The sequence below is a fragment of the Eleutherodactylus coqui genome, chromosome 7 (genome assembly GCF_035609145.1).
Source record: "Eleutherodactylus coqui strain aEleCoq1 chromosome 7, aEleCoq1.hap1, whole genome shotgun sequence".
Lineage (NCBI taxonomy): Eukaryota > Metazoa > Chordata > Amphibia > Anura > Eleutherodactylidae > Eleutherodactylus > Eleutherodactylus coqui.
In genome coordinates, this window is record NC_089843.1 from 131,187,068 (window position 1) to 131,208,093 (window position 21,026).

General features: G+C 42.3%; 1 protein-coding gene across 4 annotated transcripts in view; it reads right to left on the reverse strand.

The window, feature by feature from the left end:
- GAB1 (GRB2 associated binding protein 1) overlaps window positions 1-21,026 on the reverse strand; it is a 96,767-nt gene that overhangs the window by 31,919 nt on the left and 43,822 nt on the right. For 2 of the 4 annotated variants that reach the window (XM_066573700.1, XM_066573698.1), the window contains exons 3-5: window positions 11,832-12,042; window positions 7,817-7,894; window positions 2,318-2,907 (exon numbers count right to left, since the gene is read on the reverse strand). In XM_066573700.1, the coding sequence (XP_066429797.1) occupies window positions 2,318-2,907; window positions 7,817-7,894; window positions 11,832-12,042 (879 nt within the window). The remainder of the gene's footprint in view (window positions 1-2,317; window positions 2,908-7,816; window positions 7,895-11,831; window positions 12,043-21,026) is intronic. The other 2 variants (XM_066573701.1, XM_066573699.1) reach the window with 1 other exon arrangement.

A 21,026-nucleotide genomic window follows, 5' to 3' on the forward strand; every position in this document is an offset into this window, starting at 1 on the left:
AAGGAGTGAAGTTTGGTGCAGACCAGACCAATGGTGCCGATTTTGATGCAGCTTTTGCTGCGGACATTCCACTGTGCAAAATCCATACCAATTCAGCTACGTGTGAAAGTTCCCTCAGGGGTTTTAGAATGCCAATATCGAGGACTATGATGGAATAGTGCAGCCTGACAGAGGGGCACTAGGTGGCACGCATATACTGGCATTAATCAAGATCTCCTAGGAGGCAAAAACCGTCACGCTGTTCTGTGGATAGGGGCCTGAACAGCCTGCTGCTGGGTTTTTCAGTTAGGAAAGTGGTAAAATATATACAGTGGTTTCGGATTTATTTTTTTTTCCCATATTAAAAAGCTAAGAGCAATTTAGACAACCATGTGGGGATAAAACGGTGTTGATCAGGTTGTAATAAGCTAAATATAAATTAATTGATGACCTTTATATGCAGAGTTAGAGATTTTCCAAACCAGAAACCAGGTATGACTTGCTTGTTAACCCCTTAGTGACGGAGCTTTTTTTCCCCATTTTCGTTTTTTCCTCCCGCCGTTTAAAAAAATTGTAACTCCTTTATTCATCCATCGATGTCGCTGTATGAGGGCTTGTTGTTTTTTGCGGGACAAGTTGTATTTTTCAATGGTGCTATTTAATGTACCATATAATGTACTGAAAAACTTTTAAAAAATTCTAACTGGAGAGAAATGGAAAAAAAACGACATTCTGCCATCTTTCAGTGCGTCCTGTTTCCACTGTGCACAAACTGCAACAAAAATGACCCGATAACTTTATTCTATGGGTCAGTACGATTACTAGGATACCAAACCTATATAGGTTTTTTTTTGCTGTACTACTTTTATTTCTTTTTTAAAGATATTTAATTTTTTAAAATTATTTTCTGTCTCCATTTTCTGCGCACAATAACTATTTTTTTGGCGATCTAGTTGTGTGAGGGCTTATTTTGTGCGGTATGTCCTGACATTTCTGTTGGTACCATTTTTGAATACAAACAACTTTTTGATCGCTTTTTATTACATTTTTTCTTGGGGATAGGGTGACCAAGAAAAGCGCATTTCTGGCGTTCTTTATTTTTTTTTTTTTCGGACGTCATTCATTGTGCAGGGAAAATAATGCATTACTTTGATAGATCGGACTTTTACAGACGCAGCGATACCAAACAAGTATTTTTGCTTTATTATTTACATTTTTATTGCAAATATGGCAAAAGGGTTTTTTTTGGACCTTTTATTACTTTTTTTAATAATTAAAAAAACCTTTTTCTTTTTACACTTTTTTAGTCCCCAGGGGGGACCACAACCAGTGATGCTTTAATTGCTCCTGCAGTATGATGTAATGCCATAGCATTACATCATACTGCATTCTGACAGGCAGCCTACCAAGCCACCCCACGGGGACGTCTTGATGGGCAGTCTACCAAGACAGACATGGGGCCTTGCCATGACACCTGCACGGCTCCCCCGATCACCGCGAATTGACAGCGGCATTTAAAGGATTAATAGCTGTGTGGCTAATTGCAGCTATTGCCCGCGGGTGTCAGCTGTAATAAACAGCTGACGCCCGCACTGTATGGAGGGAGGTAGTAGCGCTATCTCCCTTCATACACATCCTGCAATGGCAAGACGTAAAAAGACTATTGGGCCATCACTAAGGGGTTAAAAGATACATAGTGTGATATAAACCAGGTCATATCCGGTCTACAGATTGCATTTTGGAGAAATTACAAGTATGATGAGAGTTATCATGCCGTAATTTATAATTGCTGTGCTAAAACTTGCTATCTGGCAGATTGCATAGGCTTCTGAATCATGTGTAATGCATTATGGGTGGAGAGTGGCTGCTGGTCGTGGTAGTTTGTGTGTCAGATATGCAATATTTGCAGAAAACCAGAGAAAACAAACTCATCATGCATGTCTACTCAAAATAAAGAAAAGTATCCATTATAGTGCTTTCACCCTTGAGCTGGGGATTCAGCTTTCCTGTCCCATCCGGGAAGCAGGACAGGGGAATCCCCTGGCCAAACTGTTCCGATTCTGAATGGAACCGAACAGCACCGGGTGGAACCCATTGACTAGAATGCGGTCCACCCACTTTCCACCAAGCTTTTGAATGGAAGAAAAAGCGGTATTTTCAGCTTTATCTACGACAGAGCCCCCAGTCGGAGGTTCCCACGCAGATGTGAGACCACCCTTATCCACATTTTAAAGCATAAATGCTTTTTTAAAAACATAACACAAAGCTCACTTTGTAGCAGCTAAAATGTTACATTGCTTCATGTAGCTAAAATACAAAATAAAAGGAGTAACCTTACCTTTCCTATATTTATTTAATTCTAAACTAGACACTGTATTACTACGTGACCCGGCCATCCCTCCAGTAGGGACACAGTAGTTACTGTCCGTTTCCGAGGCCGTGCGGGTTAGACTGTGTTCTGCTGGGGAGCGCTCAGAAGAGTAATAAGGCTTTGGTGGTCTTGGCGGGGGAACATCAGCAATAGTCTCTAACTTGGATGTAGATTGCCCTAAACAGTTTTCATGTACTGTCCGGGGTATCTGATAAGTACTTCCCGAGCTGGGAGGAATGTCGTAGCTTATAGACATATTCCTAAACTGTGATTCCAATAAGGATGCCCCCGACATATTGAAAACACTCTGATCCCCATCCACATCTGTACCAGACGGAGACACTGCTTTTGGTAAAACATCTTGTGAATAGCTTCTTGGCAGGTTATACAAACTAGATTCTGAACAAGATCCAGCGCGGGATGGAGAGTCATATACACTGGATTGCTGGAAATATCCATTTAAGGTGTGCTTATGTGCTGAAGAACTCTTATGAGTAGCAACGTTGTCATTGCAGTCTGTTTCAGATGGTACCGACTTTACAGAATCCGCGTGAGATCTAAGCATGAAATAAATGTAGTCATTAGTGATCACCATCGACAGAATTATTCTAAATTGAATACGAGAATGTAGCAAATATCCTGAAATCAGAATTACAAATTAGTACACGTGAACCCATTTTCCCATGTGCTGTTTCCATGTAGGGAGAAGAAAAATAAATAAAAAAAGTTTTGCTTCTACATTGAAAGGTTTAGTGATTCTAAGGCTTCATGTCCACGGGGAACATCAGGCCCGCTACGGATTCTCCATAGAGAATCTGCAGCGGGTCCCTCCTGCCCCGCGGACATGAGGCATAAAAATAAGAATAAACTTACCTCTCGCCCGCTCCGGATCTTCCCTTCGCCGCGGCTTCATCTTCTCCCCGTTGCGGCCGGATCTTCTTTCTTCAGCTCGACGGATGCGCAGGGCACGTCGGTTGCATGCGCGCCGGCCCGAAGGAAAAAGATCCGGCCGCGACGGAGAGAAGATGAAGCCGCGGCGAAGGGAAGATCCGGAGCAGGTGAGTAAATTCCGATTTTGGTCTCCCCGCATGAAAATGGAGGATGGTCCAGATTTTTTTTCATGCTCCATTTAAAAAAAAAAAAATCCCTTTTATTGACCATCCACGGGTATTTATCTACCCCGCGGGTGGTCAATGCATCCCTATGGGATGCGGATCCGCAGGCAGGCAGAAGAGTTAAAATCCGCTGCGGATTTTAATTCTTCTTTTGCCCGTGGACATGAGGCCTTAAGAGTTAGAAAATTAACTCAGTCCAAAGTGTCCAGACGATCTGAAGTTTCATGTTGCTCACTCCCAATTATTGCCGTACCCATTTACCCAAACAAACTCTCAACCTCAAACAAGAGAGTAGCAGAAACAAATCCCCTTATACATTTAACTTCTTTCAGTTTTACTGCCAGTTATTTAATAGTCCGCAGAAAACTTGCATTCCTTGCCGTTACATTTTCAGATTCCCACAAGTATACATTATGGACTTGTTGAGTTGTAAAGAAGGCCCTCACTTACACACAGGATCTGAGGTAAGCCCATTTCAGGAGGGCTTAATGCCCCCATATACCTTCAACAACGGTCAAATGAACGAAGCATATTGTTCATCTGGCGTGTGTTTCCAATGGTTCACCCCCCATACGAATGTTTGGCTTAGCTGAACATTCATACATTTAGGGAGACAAGCTATAGCCAGTGAGCTCTACCACCAGTTTATCTCCCAGGAAACAAAAGGATCGGGGACTGAAATTCAACATCCCGATCCTTTATTTCTCTGGCATCATCCAGTGGGGAAAAGTTGAGCCGCCCCCATATACATGTCTACGAGTCCATCTAGAACTATATCCATAGATTTCTGCTGAGCATGCATATTGCCAAAAGTGTCTAGTTTTGACAAAAGTCTGGCAACTTTACAACCGGATACCCTTTTTAAAGAATAGATTCCAACTGAATTGGATTAGAACACAATTTGCCTGACTCAGAACTTTTTGCATTATCACTAGTTTCATCAACATAAAAACAAGATAAAATCATTTATCCAAATGAGTAAGGAGGCAGCACAGGAGAAAATAAGTATGAAAATAATGTTAAAAAATACAATATATATTTTAGGTAATAAAGCAACACAGGTTAGAAAAAAAAAAAGAGATTTCAGTGATTATAAGCCATCCATAAACTTAATACAGTTGCAAGAACAAGTGAACGAACCATTTGGAATTACCTAGATTTCTGCATTGGATACTTATAAAATGTGGTCTGATTGTATTTGTCTATAACTGTGACTTCTTGATGACAATCTAAAATTAACCAAACTACTAATACACAACCTGTTGTACCATGTATGTCTTTTATTTAGCATACTGAGTGAATGTGCAAAGGAGAGACGCAAGTGAACCTCTGCATTATTGACTTTCCCAACAGTTCAGAGGAAAAAGGAGTTTCACCTAAGCAGAGGAGATTGAGAGTATACACAAGTGCTTCACCCATTAAATAAAAGGCACACAAAGTCGGTTATTGACAAATGTTCTTCTAAAAAAAAAACAAAAAAAAAACTATAGTTTAATAAGAACCATCCCTGCCTTTATGCAAATGACTTTCAGAAGACATATCATAGAAATGAATAAAACTGGAAAAGGATACAAAAGCATTGCTAAAGACCTGGGTGAATATCAGCCCCCGATTACAAAAATGGTCTACAGATAGAGAAAATTCAGGACTGTTACTACTCTCCATAGGAGTGGACATCCAAGATCACTCCAAGAGCACAATGAAAAATCCTGAAAGAAGTTAGAAAGAATCCAAGGTTAACAGCATAAGATCTATATAAGATTTTACAAGCTGCAACATCCTCTGCTCACGTGTCCACTATTAGAAAAACACTAAAGAATGGCGTTTATGGTAGGACATCCAAAAGGAAGCTGCTGCTGCTGTTCAAAGAAAACCCCCAAAACATTGAGGTCCATCTACATGGATGTTTCACAATGCTGCTGGGAAAATGTTCTATGGACAGATGAGACAAAAGTTAAACTTTTTAGCAAATACACACCACTAGGCTTGAAGGAGAAACCACTGCACACCAACGCCTCATCCCAACTGTGAAGCATGGTGAAGGGAGCATCATGCTCTTTGGCTACTGTACTGCCTCTGGGCATGGATGCCTTGTGATCATCCAGGGAACAATATAGTCAAAAGGTGCATAAACACACTTTACAGGAGAATGTAAGGGTAGCAATCCATAACCTCAAGCAATCCATAACCTCAAGCTGAAGAGACGTTGGGCGATGCAACAAGAAAATGACCCAAAGCACAAGAGTAAATTAACTAGTAAAGAGTAAATTAAGTAAAGCTGCTTCCACATTTGCGATTGGGATTCCGCTTTCCTGCTCTGTTCCGTGGCAAATACTGCCCATATAATACTATTGAAAAACGCTTTTTCCTCCATACGAGCGGAAATCAATGGTGATTTTTGCACGGATTCTGCATAGACAGGGTGAGGCCCACCCATGTGCAGGTGGGCCTTACCCTTACTCCCTGCACTGTGGCGGTTCACTCAATGTGCTCAATAAAAGACACGAATGGCACAATGGATTGTATGTTATTAGTTTACTTAGATTGTGTAGCATAGCATTTGCATCTAAAAATAAAAAACTGGCCCCAAACTATGCAAGGTTTGGTAACGCTTGGTTAGTTTTTAGCCAAAAACCATGGTCATGGATTCTACACACTAATATCTTACTGTAAGAACAACAACATTTCATTGTAACTAGAGATAAACCAATTCACAATGAAGTACATAAACCCAGCAATATTAATTTGTGTTAACATTTTGTAGACAAAAGAGGCCATATATACACCGATTCTATTACTGCAGAACCATGAAGCATTTGTCTGCGAACAGGTAGAAAATTAAGTTAAAAAGTATTGTTGCTCTGTATGCCAACTAATTTATGAAGACGGAAGAGAAAAGTGTGAGTGAGGTACTAAAACATCTTCATTTACTTTACCCAAAACAATCTGTCATGCATGAAGACTGCCTCTATGTCACAAACGCACGTCACAAGTACCATTCCCATACATTAACCCTTTCCAATCCAGTCCGACATTGAGATTCCCCTGCATAGCACCACTGTCGAATGAAGTCCAACACGCTTCAAGCACTATGCAGAAGAGAGCTGCAATGTCAGAGTTCTCTTCTGTATATGTATATTGCAGTATGCAGAGGAGTGCTGCGATGTTCAATCTCTCCCCTATAGGCTGAACGTTCATGGCCGGGTTAGTGACCCCTGTGTAACTGTCTACAGTCTTCTCTGTATTGCGAATGTGCTGACTGGCGCTGTACAGAAGATGCCATGCAGTCTCTACACGATGACGCGGAATCTGCAACCCTTCCGCAGTGTCATTGGGTAAGGGCCGCAGATTGCATGCTTCCATTGACTTTAATAAAAAGCCATCCGCGCTGGAATAGGATATGGTGTGATTTTCCCTCTGCGAGCGGAAAATCGCAATTGACTTCTGCTCATGGACATGGAAAAGCGATTTTCCATAGTATGTTATGGGCAGCATTTGCTGTGGAATCGGGAAGTGGATGCCCACTCCGGATTCTACAACGCAAATACACCGGTGTGCATTGGGCCACATACTATAGTATACAGAAGAGAACTCTGATGACAGCCCCTTCTCCTGCATAGTGTAATATACATATATAATAATTAGTATGTATATATATAACTTTTTTATTTTTTTAACGTATTAGTATTCTGAACCGTCATGATGACTTTATTAGCAATTTTTTTCTTTAATTATACATATTATCTCGCTTTTAAGGTTTTAAAAATTGCTAATAAAATCATCATGACGGTTCATTTTAGGTGTTCCAGTTGAGGAATTTTAGAGGAATCCACAAAGCGCTTTCTAACCCAAAAAAAATAAGAGCTGAGGAGTGTGTGGGTGGCAGGGAAATTGGATTGGAAAGGGTTAAGGTTAATCCACTATGGTTTTTATCAAAAGAGAATAAATTCTAATTTCTTACAAGAAAACCAGCCAACAAGCTTGATGTATTAAGTAAAGCCAGCAGTTGCCAGTAATTTTGCAATGGACTGATGTGGTTACATTAGTAAGTAAGTCCAACGTAAAATGATGATTTAAACAAAAAAACAAAAAAAAACACAACAACTTTTTAATGAAAATAAAAAAACAAATTCCATACATTTGCATGCCTCTAAGTACGAATGGAAGCAACAGTGAGTAATAAAAATAAGAAGAACATAATAATAGGTGATGTGTCTGTAAAACCGCACACACATCCACATAATCAGGGTTATGTTTGCAAGGCTCAGAGTTACATTTCCAGTCCAATATACACATATGAGTAAAATCACCATGCAAAGTGCACTTGGCATTACAATGCCCTCACACTCACTGCCAGGAAATCTTTTTGCTCTCAAAATCTTCAAGTAGTAGATAGTCCTCCTCTGATGTGTGAGACGATGACCCATGTCTGATGTATTAACAAAATGACATAGGAATGAAGACGACACCAAGAATTCTCTCTTAAACAAGATATTATGCATTACTGTAACCATCTTCTCTGTAACTAAAGTTATAGAAACTTAAAAGGAGTTGTCCCACCACTTCAAACTACTTCACGGCCATGCTGTACTTCCCGATTGCTTCTGACCAGGACCTGTGACCACTGCAGCCAATCCCTGGCTATGGAAGGTCACTGCTGCGGCCAGTGATTGGCTGCAGCAGTCACAGGTCCTGGTCAGAAGCAAATCGGGAAGTACAGCATGGCTGTGAAACAATTTTAAGTGGTGGGAATGCCCCTTTAAATTTGAGGTAATTATATAGCAACCAAAGTGTACATTACGGTATGTGGGCAGTCAGGAACTGGTGAAACGTCTTAGTGGCCCATGCCTGGTAATGGAGGGTGGTAAAACCTCTGGTCAGAAAGTGGCTCATAAGCCCCATAATGTCAGTGGTTACTAACTTAGCTTTGCACAAACATTTCAGTGAACAATTCTGTACTTTAAAAGGGGCTCTAATCTAACAGGTTTTCCTCACGGTAAAAAAGGCTGGTGATTTCAAGGACTATGGGGGAGCCTTTACCCTTCTGGGGAACCCTTAGAATTATCCCCCTGCTAGAATAAGGCCAGCCGCACACAGGCGGGTTGGATTCCGCATGGGGAATTCGGCCCTGTGCCTAGCAGGCATCGTCGCATACCTCTTATCTGTACTGCGGATGGTCCACACGGCGAGATGTCAGACAGATTTTATTTTTTCTTTAACTCTGCCATAGATCGAATGCTTTCAATCATCTTCAATGGAAGCCATCCTTGCAGAATCCGCACAGAAATGAAGCATGCGGAAAGCGGGGGGAGAAAGTGTAGAGGAAAATGGCATTTTGCCATAGCATGCTATGGGCGTCATTTGCTGCAGAATATGAAGGCGGACGCACGCTCCTGATTCCGCAATGCAAATCTGCTTGTGTACAGGGGTCTAAAACTCTGTCATTGATCCCATACAGGGGTTGCCTTGTTAGTGCTGGGAAAAGCTACTAGCCATCAGGCAAGTATTACTGCAATGACTTTCCATCTAGTATATGAACAGCTCGAGCGCGCCAATTAAAGAGCCCTGCCAATAGAGAGGTAACAGTGTAGGGGGTTCCCTCTATTAAATCTGTCTGTGCAATTAGGGCAACCTCTTTAACTGGGTTCCAAGAGCACAATCAAAACCTAATTGGACCTAGATAAGCTGGGGTCTTGGGTAGAAAAATAGCAAATGAAGTTCATATATGATAAATGTAAGCTTATGCACATGGGCAGGAGAAACGGATGTCACCAATATACACTAAATGGGGTACAGCTAGGGAAAAGTGATATGGAAAAAGACCTGGAGGTATTAGTGGACTGTAGACTAAACTGGAGTAACCAATGCCAGTCAGCTGCTGCAAAAGCAAATAAAGTCTTGAGGTACAATAAAAGAGGTATAGGGGCGAGGGACGAGAACATTATCCTTTCATTATATAAGGCACTTGTCAGACTCCACATGGAATACTGCGCACAGTTCTGGTCACCGATGCTCAGGAAGGATGTTACAGTACTGGAGGGGGTTCAAAGAAAGGAAACTAAATTAATAAACGGAATGATAGGACTGGAATACCCAGAGAGGCTATCAAAATTGGGATTATTTACCCTGGAAAAAAGATGGTTAAGAGGCTACCAAATAACCATGTATAAATACATGAGGGGACAATATAAGGATCTCTCCCATCATCTGTTTACACCCAGGACTGCGACAGTAATGAGAGGGCATCCGCTACGTCTAGAGGAATGAAAGTTTCATCACCAACACGGAAAGGGGTTCTTTACTGTAAGAGCAGTGAGACTGTGGAACTCTCTGCCTGAGGACGTGGTGATGGCAAAATCCACAGAGTTTACGAGGGGACTAGATGTCTTTTTAGAGCGCTATGATATTACAGGATATAGACATTAGGCGACAAGCGGGGTTGATGATCTCAAATGTTGATCCACGGATTACTCTGGCTGCCATTATGCAGTTGGGAAGGAATTTAAAATTAGCTAAATTGGCTTGTTTTTTTAATTTTTTTGCCTTCCTCTGGACCAACAAGGGGGGGGGGGGGTTTAAAACAGGCTGAACTAGATGGACATTGTCTTCATTCAGCCTAACATACTATGTTACTATGTCAATCAATGTTTTTCCAACCAGGGTATGTCCCTAGAAAAGCAGCTTTGCTCTTGTATGAGGCCTTGGGTTTCTTTGTTATCTTCAAGTCTGGCAAGAAAAAGATTTGAGAAAACACGTAACGCCCAGATTACAATGGTGTTTTATACTGCAGTTATCCTGGAATTCACATGAGCCCCTCCTGATCACTGACGGGTGAAGTCCTCCAGTCCTGACTGCACCATTTATGTACATTAAATATTTAAAAAGTTCAATGTACCAAGATCTCCACAGCATAGGAGGAATGTCTGGAAGCCACGCATGGTCTCCTTTAGTTCATAGATTGTTTTACTGATAGGACATGAAAGCAGCATATTACCTTACCAAACAATAGCTACAAAATGTATTCCCCACCTCGACAAGTGCCCTCCTGACTGTGTATATGTCGATGAAACACTCTACTTTCAACATGCTCCTGGTTCCTGGCACCGGCCTTCTGCCTCCAGGACACCCTCATACAGAATGACAGGGAGTTCGGCAGATTTTGGCAGGATCTATCAATATTCTCCAACTATGAGCAGCATGAAGGTTGGCACAGCTCTGCAGACCTCCCATGTTGGTATGTAACAACTAGTAACTGACTAATAAGACAAAACTTCCAAAATTATATTCATGAACACAAAAAAAAAAAGATATTTTAACTCCTTGTTAACCTTTAGGAATTGCAGCTTAGATTTCAGGAGTTTGAATGAAGCTTAATTCAATTTACGGGAAAGTCTGCAAAGAACGGCATTTCCAACGCTTGCCTTAGTATAATTTTCCCCGGGTGCATGATGTACCCAACTTCATTCAAACCTCTTCATGCATTACGTGCATCGCAGCACCTCCATATGCCTACACGGAAATGTACGCCGGGTCATACCTGACATACATTGCTGGTATAATTTATGCCAGTTTGATGTAAATTACTATATTTGTTGCTCTGTAAGACAAGGTTCTCCGCTAGTCACTGCGTCTTATAAAGCAAACGTGCCGAAATTTAAGTTGGCCGGCATTATTGCAGGATCGCAAGTCTATAGCAAGGGAGGAGAGCAGTTCCTCTGCACTGCCGCCCATACGTATGTACCACTGATTGGTGGAGGCAGGGAACCAGCAGAAGGTCCAGTCGGTGCTCACCACCAATCAGCTTACTCCTGCCGTACCATGAGCGCCGATGTTACAGAGATCACCTGCTCCTGTTGTGCAATGGAAAGGAAAGTCCTTGGGCAAAATATCTTCTTCCTATTTTCTTCCTCTAAAACCAAGGTGCGTCTAATCATCCGTTGCTTTTTGTAGAGCGAAAAATACAGCATACATAAATCTGTCAGTCCGGGTGAACACTACCCTTCCCAAAAAGCCACACAAACACACACACTTTGGAAAAGTGACGAGGCAGGAGAAACAAGCTAAAAATTTGCAAATTTTCGCATAAACTGAATTTGCCCAAAAATTTGCAAATTATTATATATATTAAATTCTCATGTAGTCCCAAGACCATTAGGGTATGTTCACATGTAACCAACATTCTGCCCGAAAATCCGCATTTTGATGCAGACCTGCAGCAGATTTCACTCCTTGAGTTGAAAGGGTAAAATCTGCTGTGGGTCTGCATCAAAAACAGCTCCGCATTTTCCGCTATGTGTGAACATACCCTTAGGAGGTTTTTCTCTTCCTCCAGATGTCCCGTTTATCCCTAGGACAGAAACATTTACCTTGATGGCTCTGGTTTCTTGCTTTGGCAGTTGATTAACAGTAAATAGTCAGGGGGGTCCTCGTGGCTGTTGGCAGATTCTAAAGGCGGTACGTTGAGAAGCTGGTAGGGTTGGGGGAGTTGTCCATGGTGTGAATGAGTGGAGACGTCTGAGGTTGCAGTCATGGGAACCTCGATGGGGGCTTGCACAGGAACACTGGGAGCTTTCACATCTACAGAAGCAAATGAGAAGTTAAATGTAAACAAGAAGTTCCCATAGCCGGCGTGTTGTGACAAGCAGCGAGCGCCGGGCTAGAAGAGGATGTCGCAGGAATGTTTGCCAGTGAGAAAGTTTTAGGAATGCAACTTTTTATTTTCTGCACAATAGAAAGGATGTTTGTCTTTACACAATTGTAGCCGCTGTATATACATCGCGCTTACCTTCACCTTGTAAGATATTATTTAGTAAGGCCTTGCGCCGTACAGCATCTCCAGGCTCGGAGAGATTATAAACACCCCATCCGGGCTGCGAAAGGTTCTACGAGGCCCAAAACATTCAACACAAATTAGACAACTCTACTTCCATTCCCTTTAATGCTAATTAGAAGTCACACTTGGATGTTTAAGCGTCACAAAGTTTTGGAATACTTGCATGGATAAAGAGTGGACTGTGATTGGAACAAGTCCTCCATGGGTGCCTCACTATGTAGGACACCCACTGTACTGTAACCAGGCCTAAAGACGGCCATACATAGACTTCAAGCAGAAATTTTCTGTACAACATGTCATGTCTTACTGGTCTATAAAGGTTGTTGCTCTAAATAATGCCATATGTTTAAACTACATCATTGCCTTAAGCTAGGTGCCCACTGGCCATAACTGCCAGCTGGCACAACGCGCATCGGACGGCACACAGACACCGGTCCATAGGTGGAAAAACATTTCAATTATAAAAATAAAATAAAAATCGCAGTTGTGAGCGGCCCAATAGAAATCGATGGGCCTGCAGCACTGCGTATTTTGCACGTTAAAAATGCGGGCGACATAAGCCCGTGAGAGAGCCATTATTTGCATTTGTTTTCTGTGATTTGGGCAATTGATCCAGGGATTTATTCAGATTGCCACGTTTGGAAAAAATATTTTTACCTTGCACGAAAACAACTTTGTAACACTGGAAGGCTTTTCTTTTTTTTCTTTCGGCTGGATTAATAAAGCATTAACAATAGGTGGAACCTGATGGACTTTACTAGGTAACTATGTGCTGGCATCTGGAGTTTATTAAATCCCGTGTCATTAGCTTTTCAGGTTGATTTGCTTAAAAATCGACATCATCATTAAACGAAAGCTGTAACTGCAATCTCCCTAATGTGCCATATCCTACATAGTTGTCCAATACCTGCAGCAGAAATACTGAAGCTAGGTGATACTTCCCAGAAGTAGTCCGTTCCAAGTGATTACTAATCCAAGCTACGCAGGACAACAACATGAAAAATACATGACAGTCAGACGTAGGCTATGCAATTTAGGGTTCCTCCAGAGGGGTGTGTATATAGCAAGTCCCTCTAGGTGTGATATCGGTTTACATTTAATTTTTTAAATAGCTGTCAGATACAGTCCATATTCTTTCATCCCTCTCACATACTGTTATAGGGGGGCTACAATCGGTCATTTTAGAAACTAATCTACCATTCAGCGCTACCCCATTTCTTTCTCCCCAGCCCGTCAACTGTTGCAATTGAGAGACCAAAACATCTATCCAAACATTTGGAAACACCAACCCTCCAGTCAGCTTATCCCTTTGGAGGGTCTCCAATATAATTCTAGCAGGTTTCTTGTTCCACAATAAACTCCTAATCATCATATGGAATCTAAAAAAAATATTGTGATGGAATCCAAAGCGGAGAGTTTTGAAGTATATAAAGGGAGTTGTGGCGTCAAAACCATTTTAATGAATCGACAAGGAAGGTCAAGGTCTGGAATCATTTCCCAAAATTCATACCAGTGGAAGCAAATTGGCAGAAATACAGTCATGAGGCTTAGAAGATACCACAACGCCCAGATATAGGAATTCCTTCACTATTTGTAGTTGCACATGTTCCAATAAATAGCCCACCAGCAAGGAGTCTAGAAGGAAGAATTTCAGATTTCTCTCAATTAATAGTACGACCCGACATCTTACCAAATATATACAAAAATGGGCATATAGGAACTCAAGTCACATTCCCCATATACAACAGCAGATCATCTGCATATGATGAGATACATTCCTCAATTTCCCCATACTTCAACCCAACTATATCTGGTGATTGCCTTATCAAACCAGCTAGGGGCTCAATTTCCAAAGAGAAGAGGGGACACCCCGCCTTGTTCCCCTCTCCAACAGCATCTATTCCGAAATATGAACAATTTACTCACTCTTGTCCCTGGCATTGAACAGAGCAATGTAACCCATGCCACAAACATCTTACCAAAACCCATCCTATGAAGAACAGCCCACAAATAATTCCACTCCACACGGTCAAAAGCTTTGGGAGTGTCGAGTGAAAAAACAGCCCTGCCCTCAACTTGATGATCCGTCTGAAGATTAAGGTATAACCTCCTTTAATTAATAGCAGTTGACTTGTCTGGCATGAAGCCGGACTGATCCTCATGTATTAAATGAGTCATTACTAAAAGTAATCTATTCACAAATACTTACGCTGAGATTCAAACATCAGTGGTCAGAGATATTGGATGATAGGAATCAGGAAGAGACTAATCCTTTTCCTGTTTAGGAATTTAAAAAATCCTAGCATCCCTCAGACGGTGGAAGAATGCCTTCATCCAATGATTCATTAAACACAGCCAATAAATGTGGCAGAAGCGTACCCAGGTAACGCTTAAAACATTCATTTGGAAGACCCTCCAATCCAGGCGACTTTTCATCCCTTAACTTCAGTGTCAAAGATCGCTCTCTGATCACCATACACAATTGGGAATTGCACCCGAGCCAAATATTCATAACGATCTTCACAATCCACACTTACACGTGAAGCATATGGGTTTTTAAAACAGAGGATAACATTTTGGAGACATTTTTTTCTTTTACAACCAACGAATTATCAGGCTTCCTCAATGCTGCGGCATGACATGAGGATTCATGTGCCTTAATTACAGAAACCAAAAAACCACCCCCTACTTCCCCTTCCTAAAAAAACTTCTGCTTCATATAAAAAGACCGTGATCTGCAAGCTGAGACTGCACCTCTTTCCAACTAATTTCTGCCCGAGTAGTGGGAGAACATACAGCCGCTTGCTCTGCATCTAGAGGTGGTCACTGAAGGGTCCTAGTGACATCCTGAGATTTAGACTTCCTTAGCATAATCTTCTGTATATAATGACCATGTATAAATGCCTTCATAGCATCCCACACTATAGGGCTGTGGAATCTGCACTGCTGATCCGCAGCAAATAGCGCCCATAGCATACTATGGGAAAGTGATTCTTCCTATTTGGGTTTCTGCAAGCGGAGGAGAAAATCGCAGCATGCTCCATTTTTCCACACAGGCGGCTTCCATTGATTGAAGTCAATGGAGGCTGTTCGACTGCCCGCAATGAAATTTAAACAAAAAAAACCCAAACATTCTGTACTGTGCATGTGCGACAGCGAGCCACCGGGTCCATCCACAGTACAGAAGAGAAGCTGACAAAGCAAGTATGCGCGGACGCCACTGCTGCCAGAATGTGATTCCGCATGTGGAATCTGGCTCTGCAGTGTACAGAAGGCCATAGACACTGAGGATGAGCCAAAAATAATCTGAAAACATTCCAATAAAGCCCCCTCCATTCTAGCATTACCATCAAGCAGGTTCAACCAAGAGGGATTACCCTCCAAACTACCCAAACCAAACCCCCACCATTCATAATCAACGACCGAGTAGAGAGTGATCTGGATATTCCACTCTTCAAACATAAGGAAGCAGAGAGGAGTATCAATTAGGAGATCTATGCTAGAAACAACAAGAGAATTGTCGAACTTCTGGATTTCTCAACCTCCACAGACCACAAAAACAAAATTCCACTAATAAGCATGCAAAGGTAGTTGGGGGAAGGAGAAGCCACTATACACTATAGGGCCTTTATTAAATCTATCCAAACATATGCATAACAATTCTTATAAAATCGCCCAGAATGGATGCAGGAATACAGCTGCAAGTTCCATCACCCTCTTGATACATTTGTTACTTCTGCACAATACAAGAGGACATGTAGAGATGTTTTTATGAATCCGTACACTCACTCCATGTACATACCTCGGGTACACAGAATGAGAAGAATATGGCCATCCAGAAGAGTGAAGCAAATGTAGATTTCCTGCTAAGTGTGTTTCTAATAGCGGGTTAAAATTGTTGTACAGATTTAAAAAAAAAAAAAAAAAAGTGAATCTTTTAGTTTTGTTCCCCAAACCCACACATTCCAAATTATATTGACCTCTAGAACCATGGTAACAGATATTATTTTTGTTTTACACATATAATTTAAAAGTGCCATCCATATTGCATAGGAGAGCAGGAGGAAAAAAAACCCAAAGAACCAGGCCCCACTACACATACCCATATTTCCTATGGTTCTAATCACCTGCCGTGTTTCTCCAAAAGTAAGACCTACCCTGAAAGTAAGTCCTACCTATGTTTTCGGGGGAGGCTTGAAATATAGGACACCCCCCAAAAATAAGCCTTAGATTTAAAAAAAAAAAAAAAAAAAAAAAATCAACAATACTCACCTGGTCCGCGACGTCTGAGTCCCTTGCGATGGTCCCCGTCACTGCCGCAGGCTGCAGTGTCCTCTGTGCTGAGAAATTCTCTTCTTTCTGGTGATGGGGCTTTGAATACCCTGCCTCCAGAAAAGCGAGCGCTCTGACTGGATCGAATGCCAGCCAATCACAGCCGGCGCTCGATCATTCACAGCCATTTCAGTGAATGACACAGAATGGCTGTGATTGGCTGGCATTCGATCCAATCACATCGCTCGCTTTACTGGAGATAGTGTCTTATTTTCGGGGAAACAGTAGGTGTAGTAGTGATCGTAAATAAGAAAAAAAAAATCCCAATACCACAGTAAGGTCACTAATACTAAGGTGTAGTACCGAGGAACCTCCCAGCTATTTAACGAATATGATCAAATACTATACCAATAACTCATTACTATAAAAGGACTACTTATTACGGTTACATAAATATTGTGCACATTTATCAATCCAGGTGGGGCAGCTCTAGAATTATCAAAGTCTCCTCTGCACCACAACTCTCAGCCGTGCCGGATATAAACTAGCATAGGCAGCTGTAAACCCCGTAATCTTCTCTTCTCTTTTTTGTATATGCAGTGATCCCTCACTATATCGCGGTTCAATGATTGCGGCTTCAGTGCAATTGTGGATTTTAGACCATATGTAATTCTGTTTTTGCAGAGTTTTTCTCTATATCTCGGAATTTTGCGGTACACATAGGAAATACAGTACGCCACTAGCGCTTGCAAATGCAAGATTGTACACGGCACACTATTGGCTGATGGAAGGTGTTCTGTATCCTGGGCGCTGATTGGCTCACAGATCGTAGCATACTGTTCGTTGTGTGTAAACTGCTGTCGCTAAAAGCGCATGATTTGATCACTTTTGCGATTGTTTGGCAGTTCACCCGACAGATTGATTTGGGTAAATATAGTGCTGCTGATTCGTAGATTTTCACATATCGTGGGGGTCTCTGGAGCGTAACCCCCGCGACAGACGAGGGATCACTGTACATCAAATAACCTAGAAAGACAGCTGTAAGATGCTCGTCCATAGTTAACTATCATTTTCTCTTGCTTTCTTTAAAAGATGTCCCTGTCTTTAGAATGCAGTTTTATCAATGCAGTCCTTGGTGTGGCACCAGCTGGAGGCGGTTTAGCAGGAACTCTGAGCCCTTTCCACAGCAAGGAAAGCTGACAAAATATCTTCCGAAATAGTTAATTTTAGGCATCTTTGAAAAAATCTCGACTACAATCCCTCTACCTTATTGAGCTTCCTTTTGCACCATTTTAGTGTTATTTTACTTTGGTCCCTCAAGGGGACTTGAAGATGCAATCCTTTGATTGCTAGAATAGTACACTGCATTACTTATGTAGTGCATTCTACCATGCCTATGACATCAGCCTACCAGACACTGCCGAAGGCAGACTCTAATAGGTCGAGTTACAAAGCAGACATCAGGGGCTTTCTTAGGCCTCCAACTGCCATGGGAACCCATTGGTACCTTGCGATCGCAGGATCAGAGGAGCGTCCTCTCCCTGCCATCTGCTTACATGCTGCAGATTCTATTTATGGATTGTGGCCTGTAAGAAGTTCAGCTGACAGGTTCTGACATTTCTCTGTAACTCTCTGTTGGAGAAGGAGCCTGGCTATCAGTAATCAATCAAACCACCACATTAAAAACATCTATGTGCAGCTTTATTACCCATTAGTGAGTTCAGTAAAAAGGAGTATTGGTGCTCATTAAGGGGTTAAAATTTCCAATTTCTGTCCTTCAAATCCTACGGCAATCCAGACGGCATCCTGCGAGTTTTACAAATATGGATCCTATTAATTTTTTAGTATGGAAGCCCCTTTTACACGGGCCGACAGTCGTTTAAATGAGTGTATGAGTCCTGAAGTCACCACTAAGGTCGTCAGCGCTCGTGCAGAGCGTTTACGCTAACAGGCTTCCCACTGGATCTCAGGCTTCTCGCTCCGCGCTTCACCTTCTCCGTGAAGCTCAGCTAACACAGAACAAGAAGCCAGCCATCCAGCGATAGACTTAAAGTCAGCGATAACGACCAGTGAACATGTGGTGATCGATTTTCTTTTGCATTTATACGGGACGAATATCACTCAAATTCGCCCAACCTACACCCCATAAGGTTGTTTGCAATGGCTTCACTGTGTAGGTGAGGAGTTCACAGTGCAGCAGATAGCTGTATGTATAGAGTTATTATACTATTGTGCGATTACCATGGTATACACCACATGCTCAGCTGCACTGACTATTACAAGGTCTCTTCCGCAGGGGTGATTTCCTTGTGCGATTCTCTCGCATTGCGAGACTGTGAGAAATCGCATGTTTGTAAAGCCCATGCTTTCCTATGGGTTCTTCCACACGTGATGCTTTGTAGTGTGCGAGATAGCGGAGGTTACAAAATCGTGGCACGCTCTATACTGCCGTGATTTGCGATTTTTTCATAGCCATATGGCGTCTGCGATTTTCTAGCACCAAATAGCAGTCACTAGCGACACGCATGCTATGCGAGAAAACTCTGCCTGCTATGGAGATCTATGCAAAAAAAGGATCAGAAACTGTTCGCTTTATACCTGCCTGATAATTCTCTCGCGCTATAAAATCGCACCAGCAAACTGAGACCACATGTGATGCGATTTTAGAATTTTTTTTTCTCTTTTCGCAAAAAAATAAAAATAAAAAAATAATCACATTTCTGACGCGAGAAATCCATGTCGCATCCAAATAGCTATCGCCCGTGTGGAAGAGGCCTATGGGCTACATTCAAATGAGCACAAATCTCACAAGATGCACAAAACTCTAGAGTCATACACGAGTGATTATTTTTCCCCTCATGGTGTTGTCACACGAGCGAGAAAATAGTGTGATTTTCACCTGATGTGAGTCAATAAAAAAAAACAATGATTTTCAATGGTTTGCTTCCCATTGGCGATGTTTTAACTGATGCGATGCTAAGAAAGCCAAAACAAAAAAAGCGCGCCAGGCTCCATCTTTCTGCGATGTGCCATTTTTTTTTAAATCTCCCATGCTTCCCTATGGAGCCTCCTTTTTATCGCATCGCAATGCGATTTTAACATTAGAAAGTCCTATTGACTTGCGATAAACAATTGCGCGATCTTATCGAACATCGGCCATTTAACAGCATATCTGAAATAAGAGAAGAGGAGATTGATACTTTCACGGTGATAATTGTATCCTGCCAACAGCAGCCATTTGCTTCACATATTTCTGAAACCTGCTAGTGACACAGAATAATGATGGTAGACAAGTGTGGACTCCCCGTATAACACCGCTGTTTATTTCTTCTATGAAAGTTTCAAAGTTCTTATTCTACTAAAATGTCTTGGGGAAAACTTGTAAACCTGATGACACTCACTCTGGTTCAGAAAAGAGATACGAGACCTCCGTGTATGCAGCGGTAAGCAAAGCATCACAAATGTTCAAGGGGTTTTGTGGAACTTTATTAGTGATGACTCATCCTCAGGAGAGGTCATCAAGTTGATATCAGTGGTCCCAGGCAGTGGACCCCACCTATCAGGCCAGCGGCTGGTGGGGACTGAGGTAAAAGCTAACCGCTCCATCCGCATTGTGGTGGCCTGGGACAGCTCCCACTGCATTTAATGGGAGTTGTGCCTGCGATTACCAACTCAAGCTGTTGCACTGCGGATGGAACCATCCCTGGGCCCTCGAGGATCAAGTATTGATTACCTGTCCTAAGGAGAAGTCCCATAAAACCTCTTTAAGTGCATCTCACTGAACAAAAAGCTTTCTATTAAAAGTCTCAACTTTTTGCCATCATTGAAAGAAAAGAAGGATTCCAAGGACTCTAAAATTTAGACTATTATAAAATTGTTTCTATTTAACAACCTGTGCTTCACGTTCTCTCGCTTTAAGGGTTCTTTCACACAAGCGTATGTCAGCCCACCGTTTTCATGGCCAGCCGATATACGCTGTGATCTGATGAATGGGACTCCAATGCATCAGATCACATGGCCGTATTCCCACGATGTAAAAGCGCGCGGCCAATATAGTGCCGGGTGTTTTTTACGTCGGGCCTAAAAGATAGTCCTGGTACTATCTTTTGGGCCGGAATACGTCGGCCACTGCATGGGCTTCTATGGGAGCCAATGACAGCGGCCGGAGAAGGAAGGTGGGAGGGAGTTTAGCAGCGTGACTGCAATCAGCCGGATGGGAGGAGAAAAGAAGGAGGGAGTTTAGCAATGGGAGGAGGCGGAAGGGTGGCATAGCTAAGCCCCTTGTCCGCACTCAGCAATGGCAGGAGGCGGGATGGGGGGGGGGGGGGTGACGCTTATCTCCGTCCCCCTACTGCTTTCTCCCATTACAAATCAGCCGGAAGGGAGGAAAGAGGTGGTGAGCCGGCAAGGGGGAGGGAAGGGGCAACGGCATAGTGGCCTCGGTGTATATGCGCCG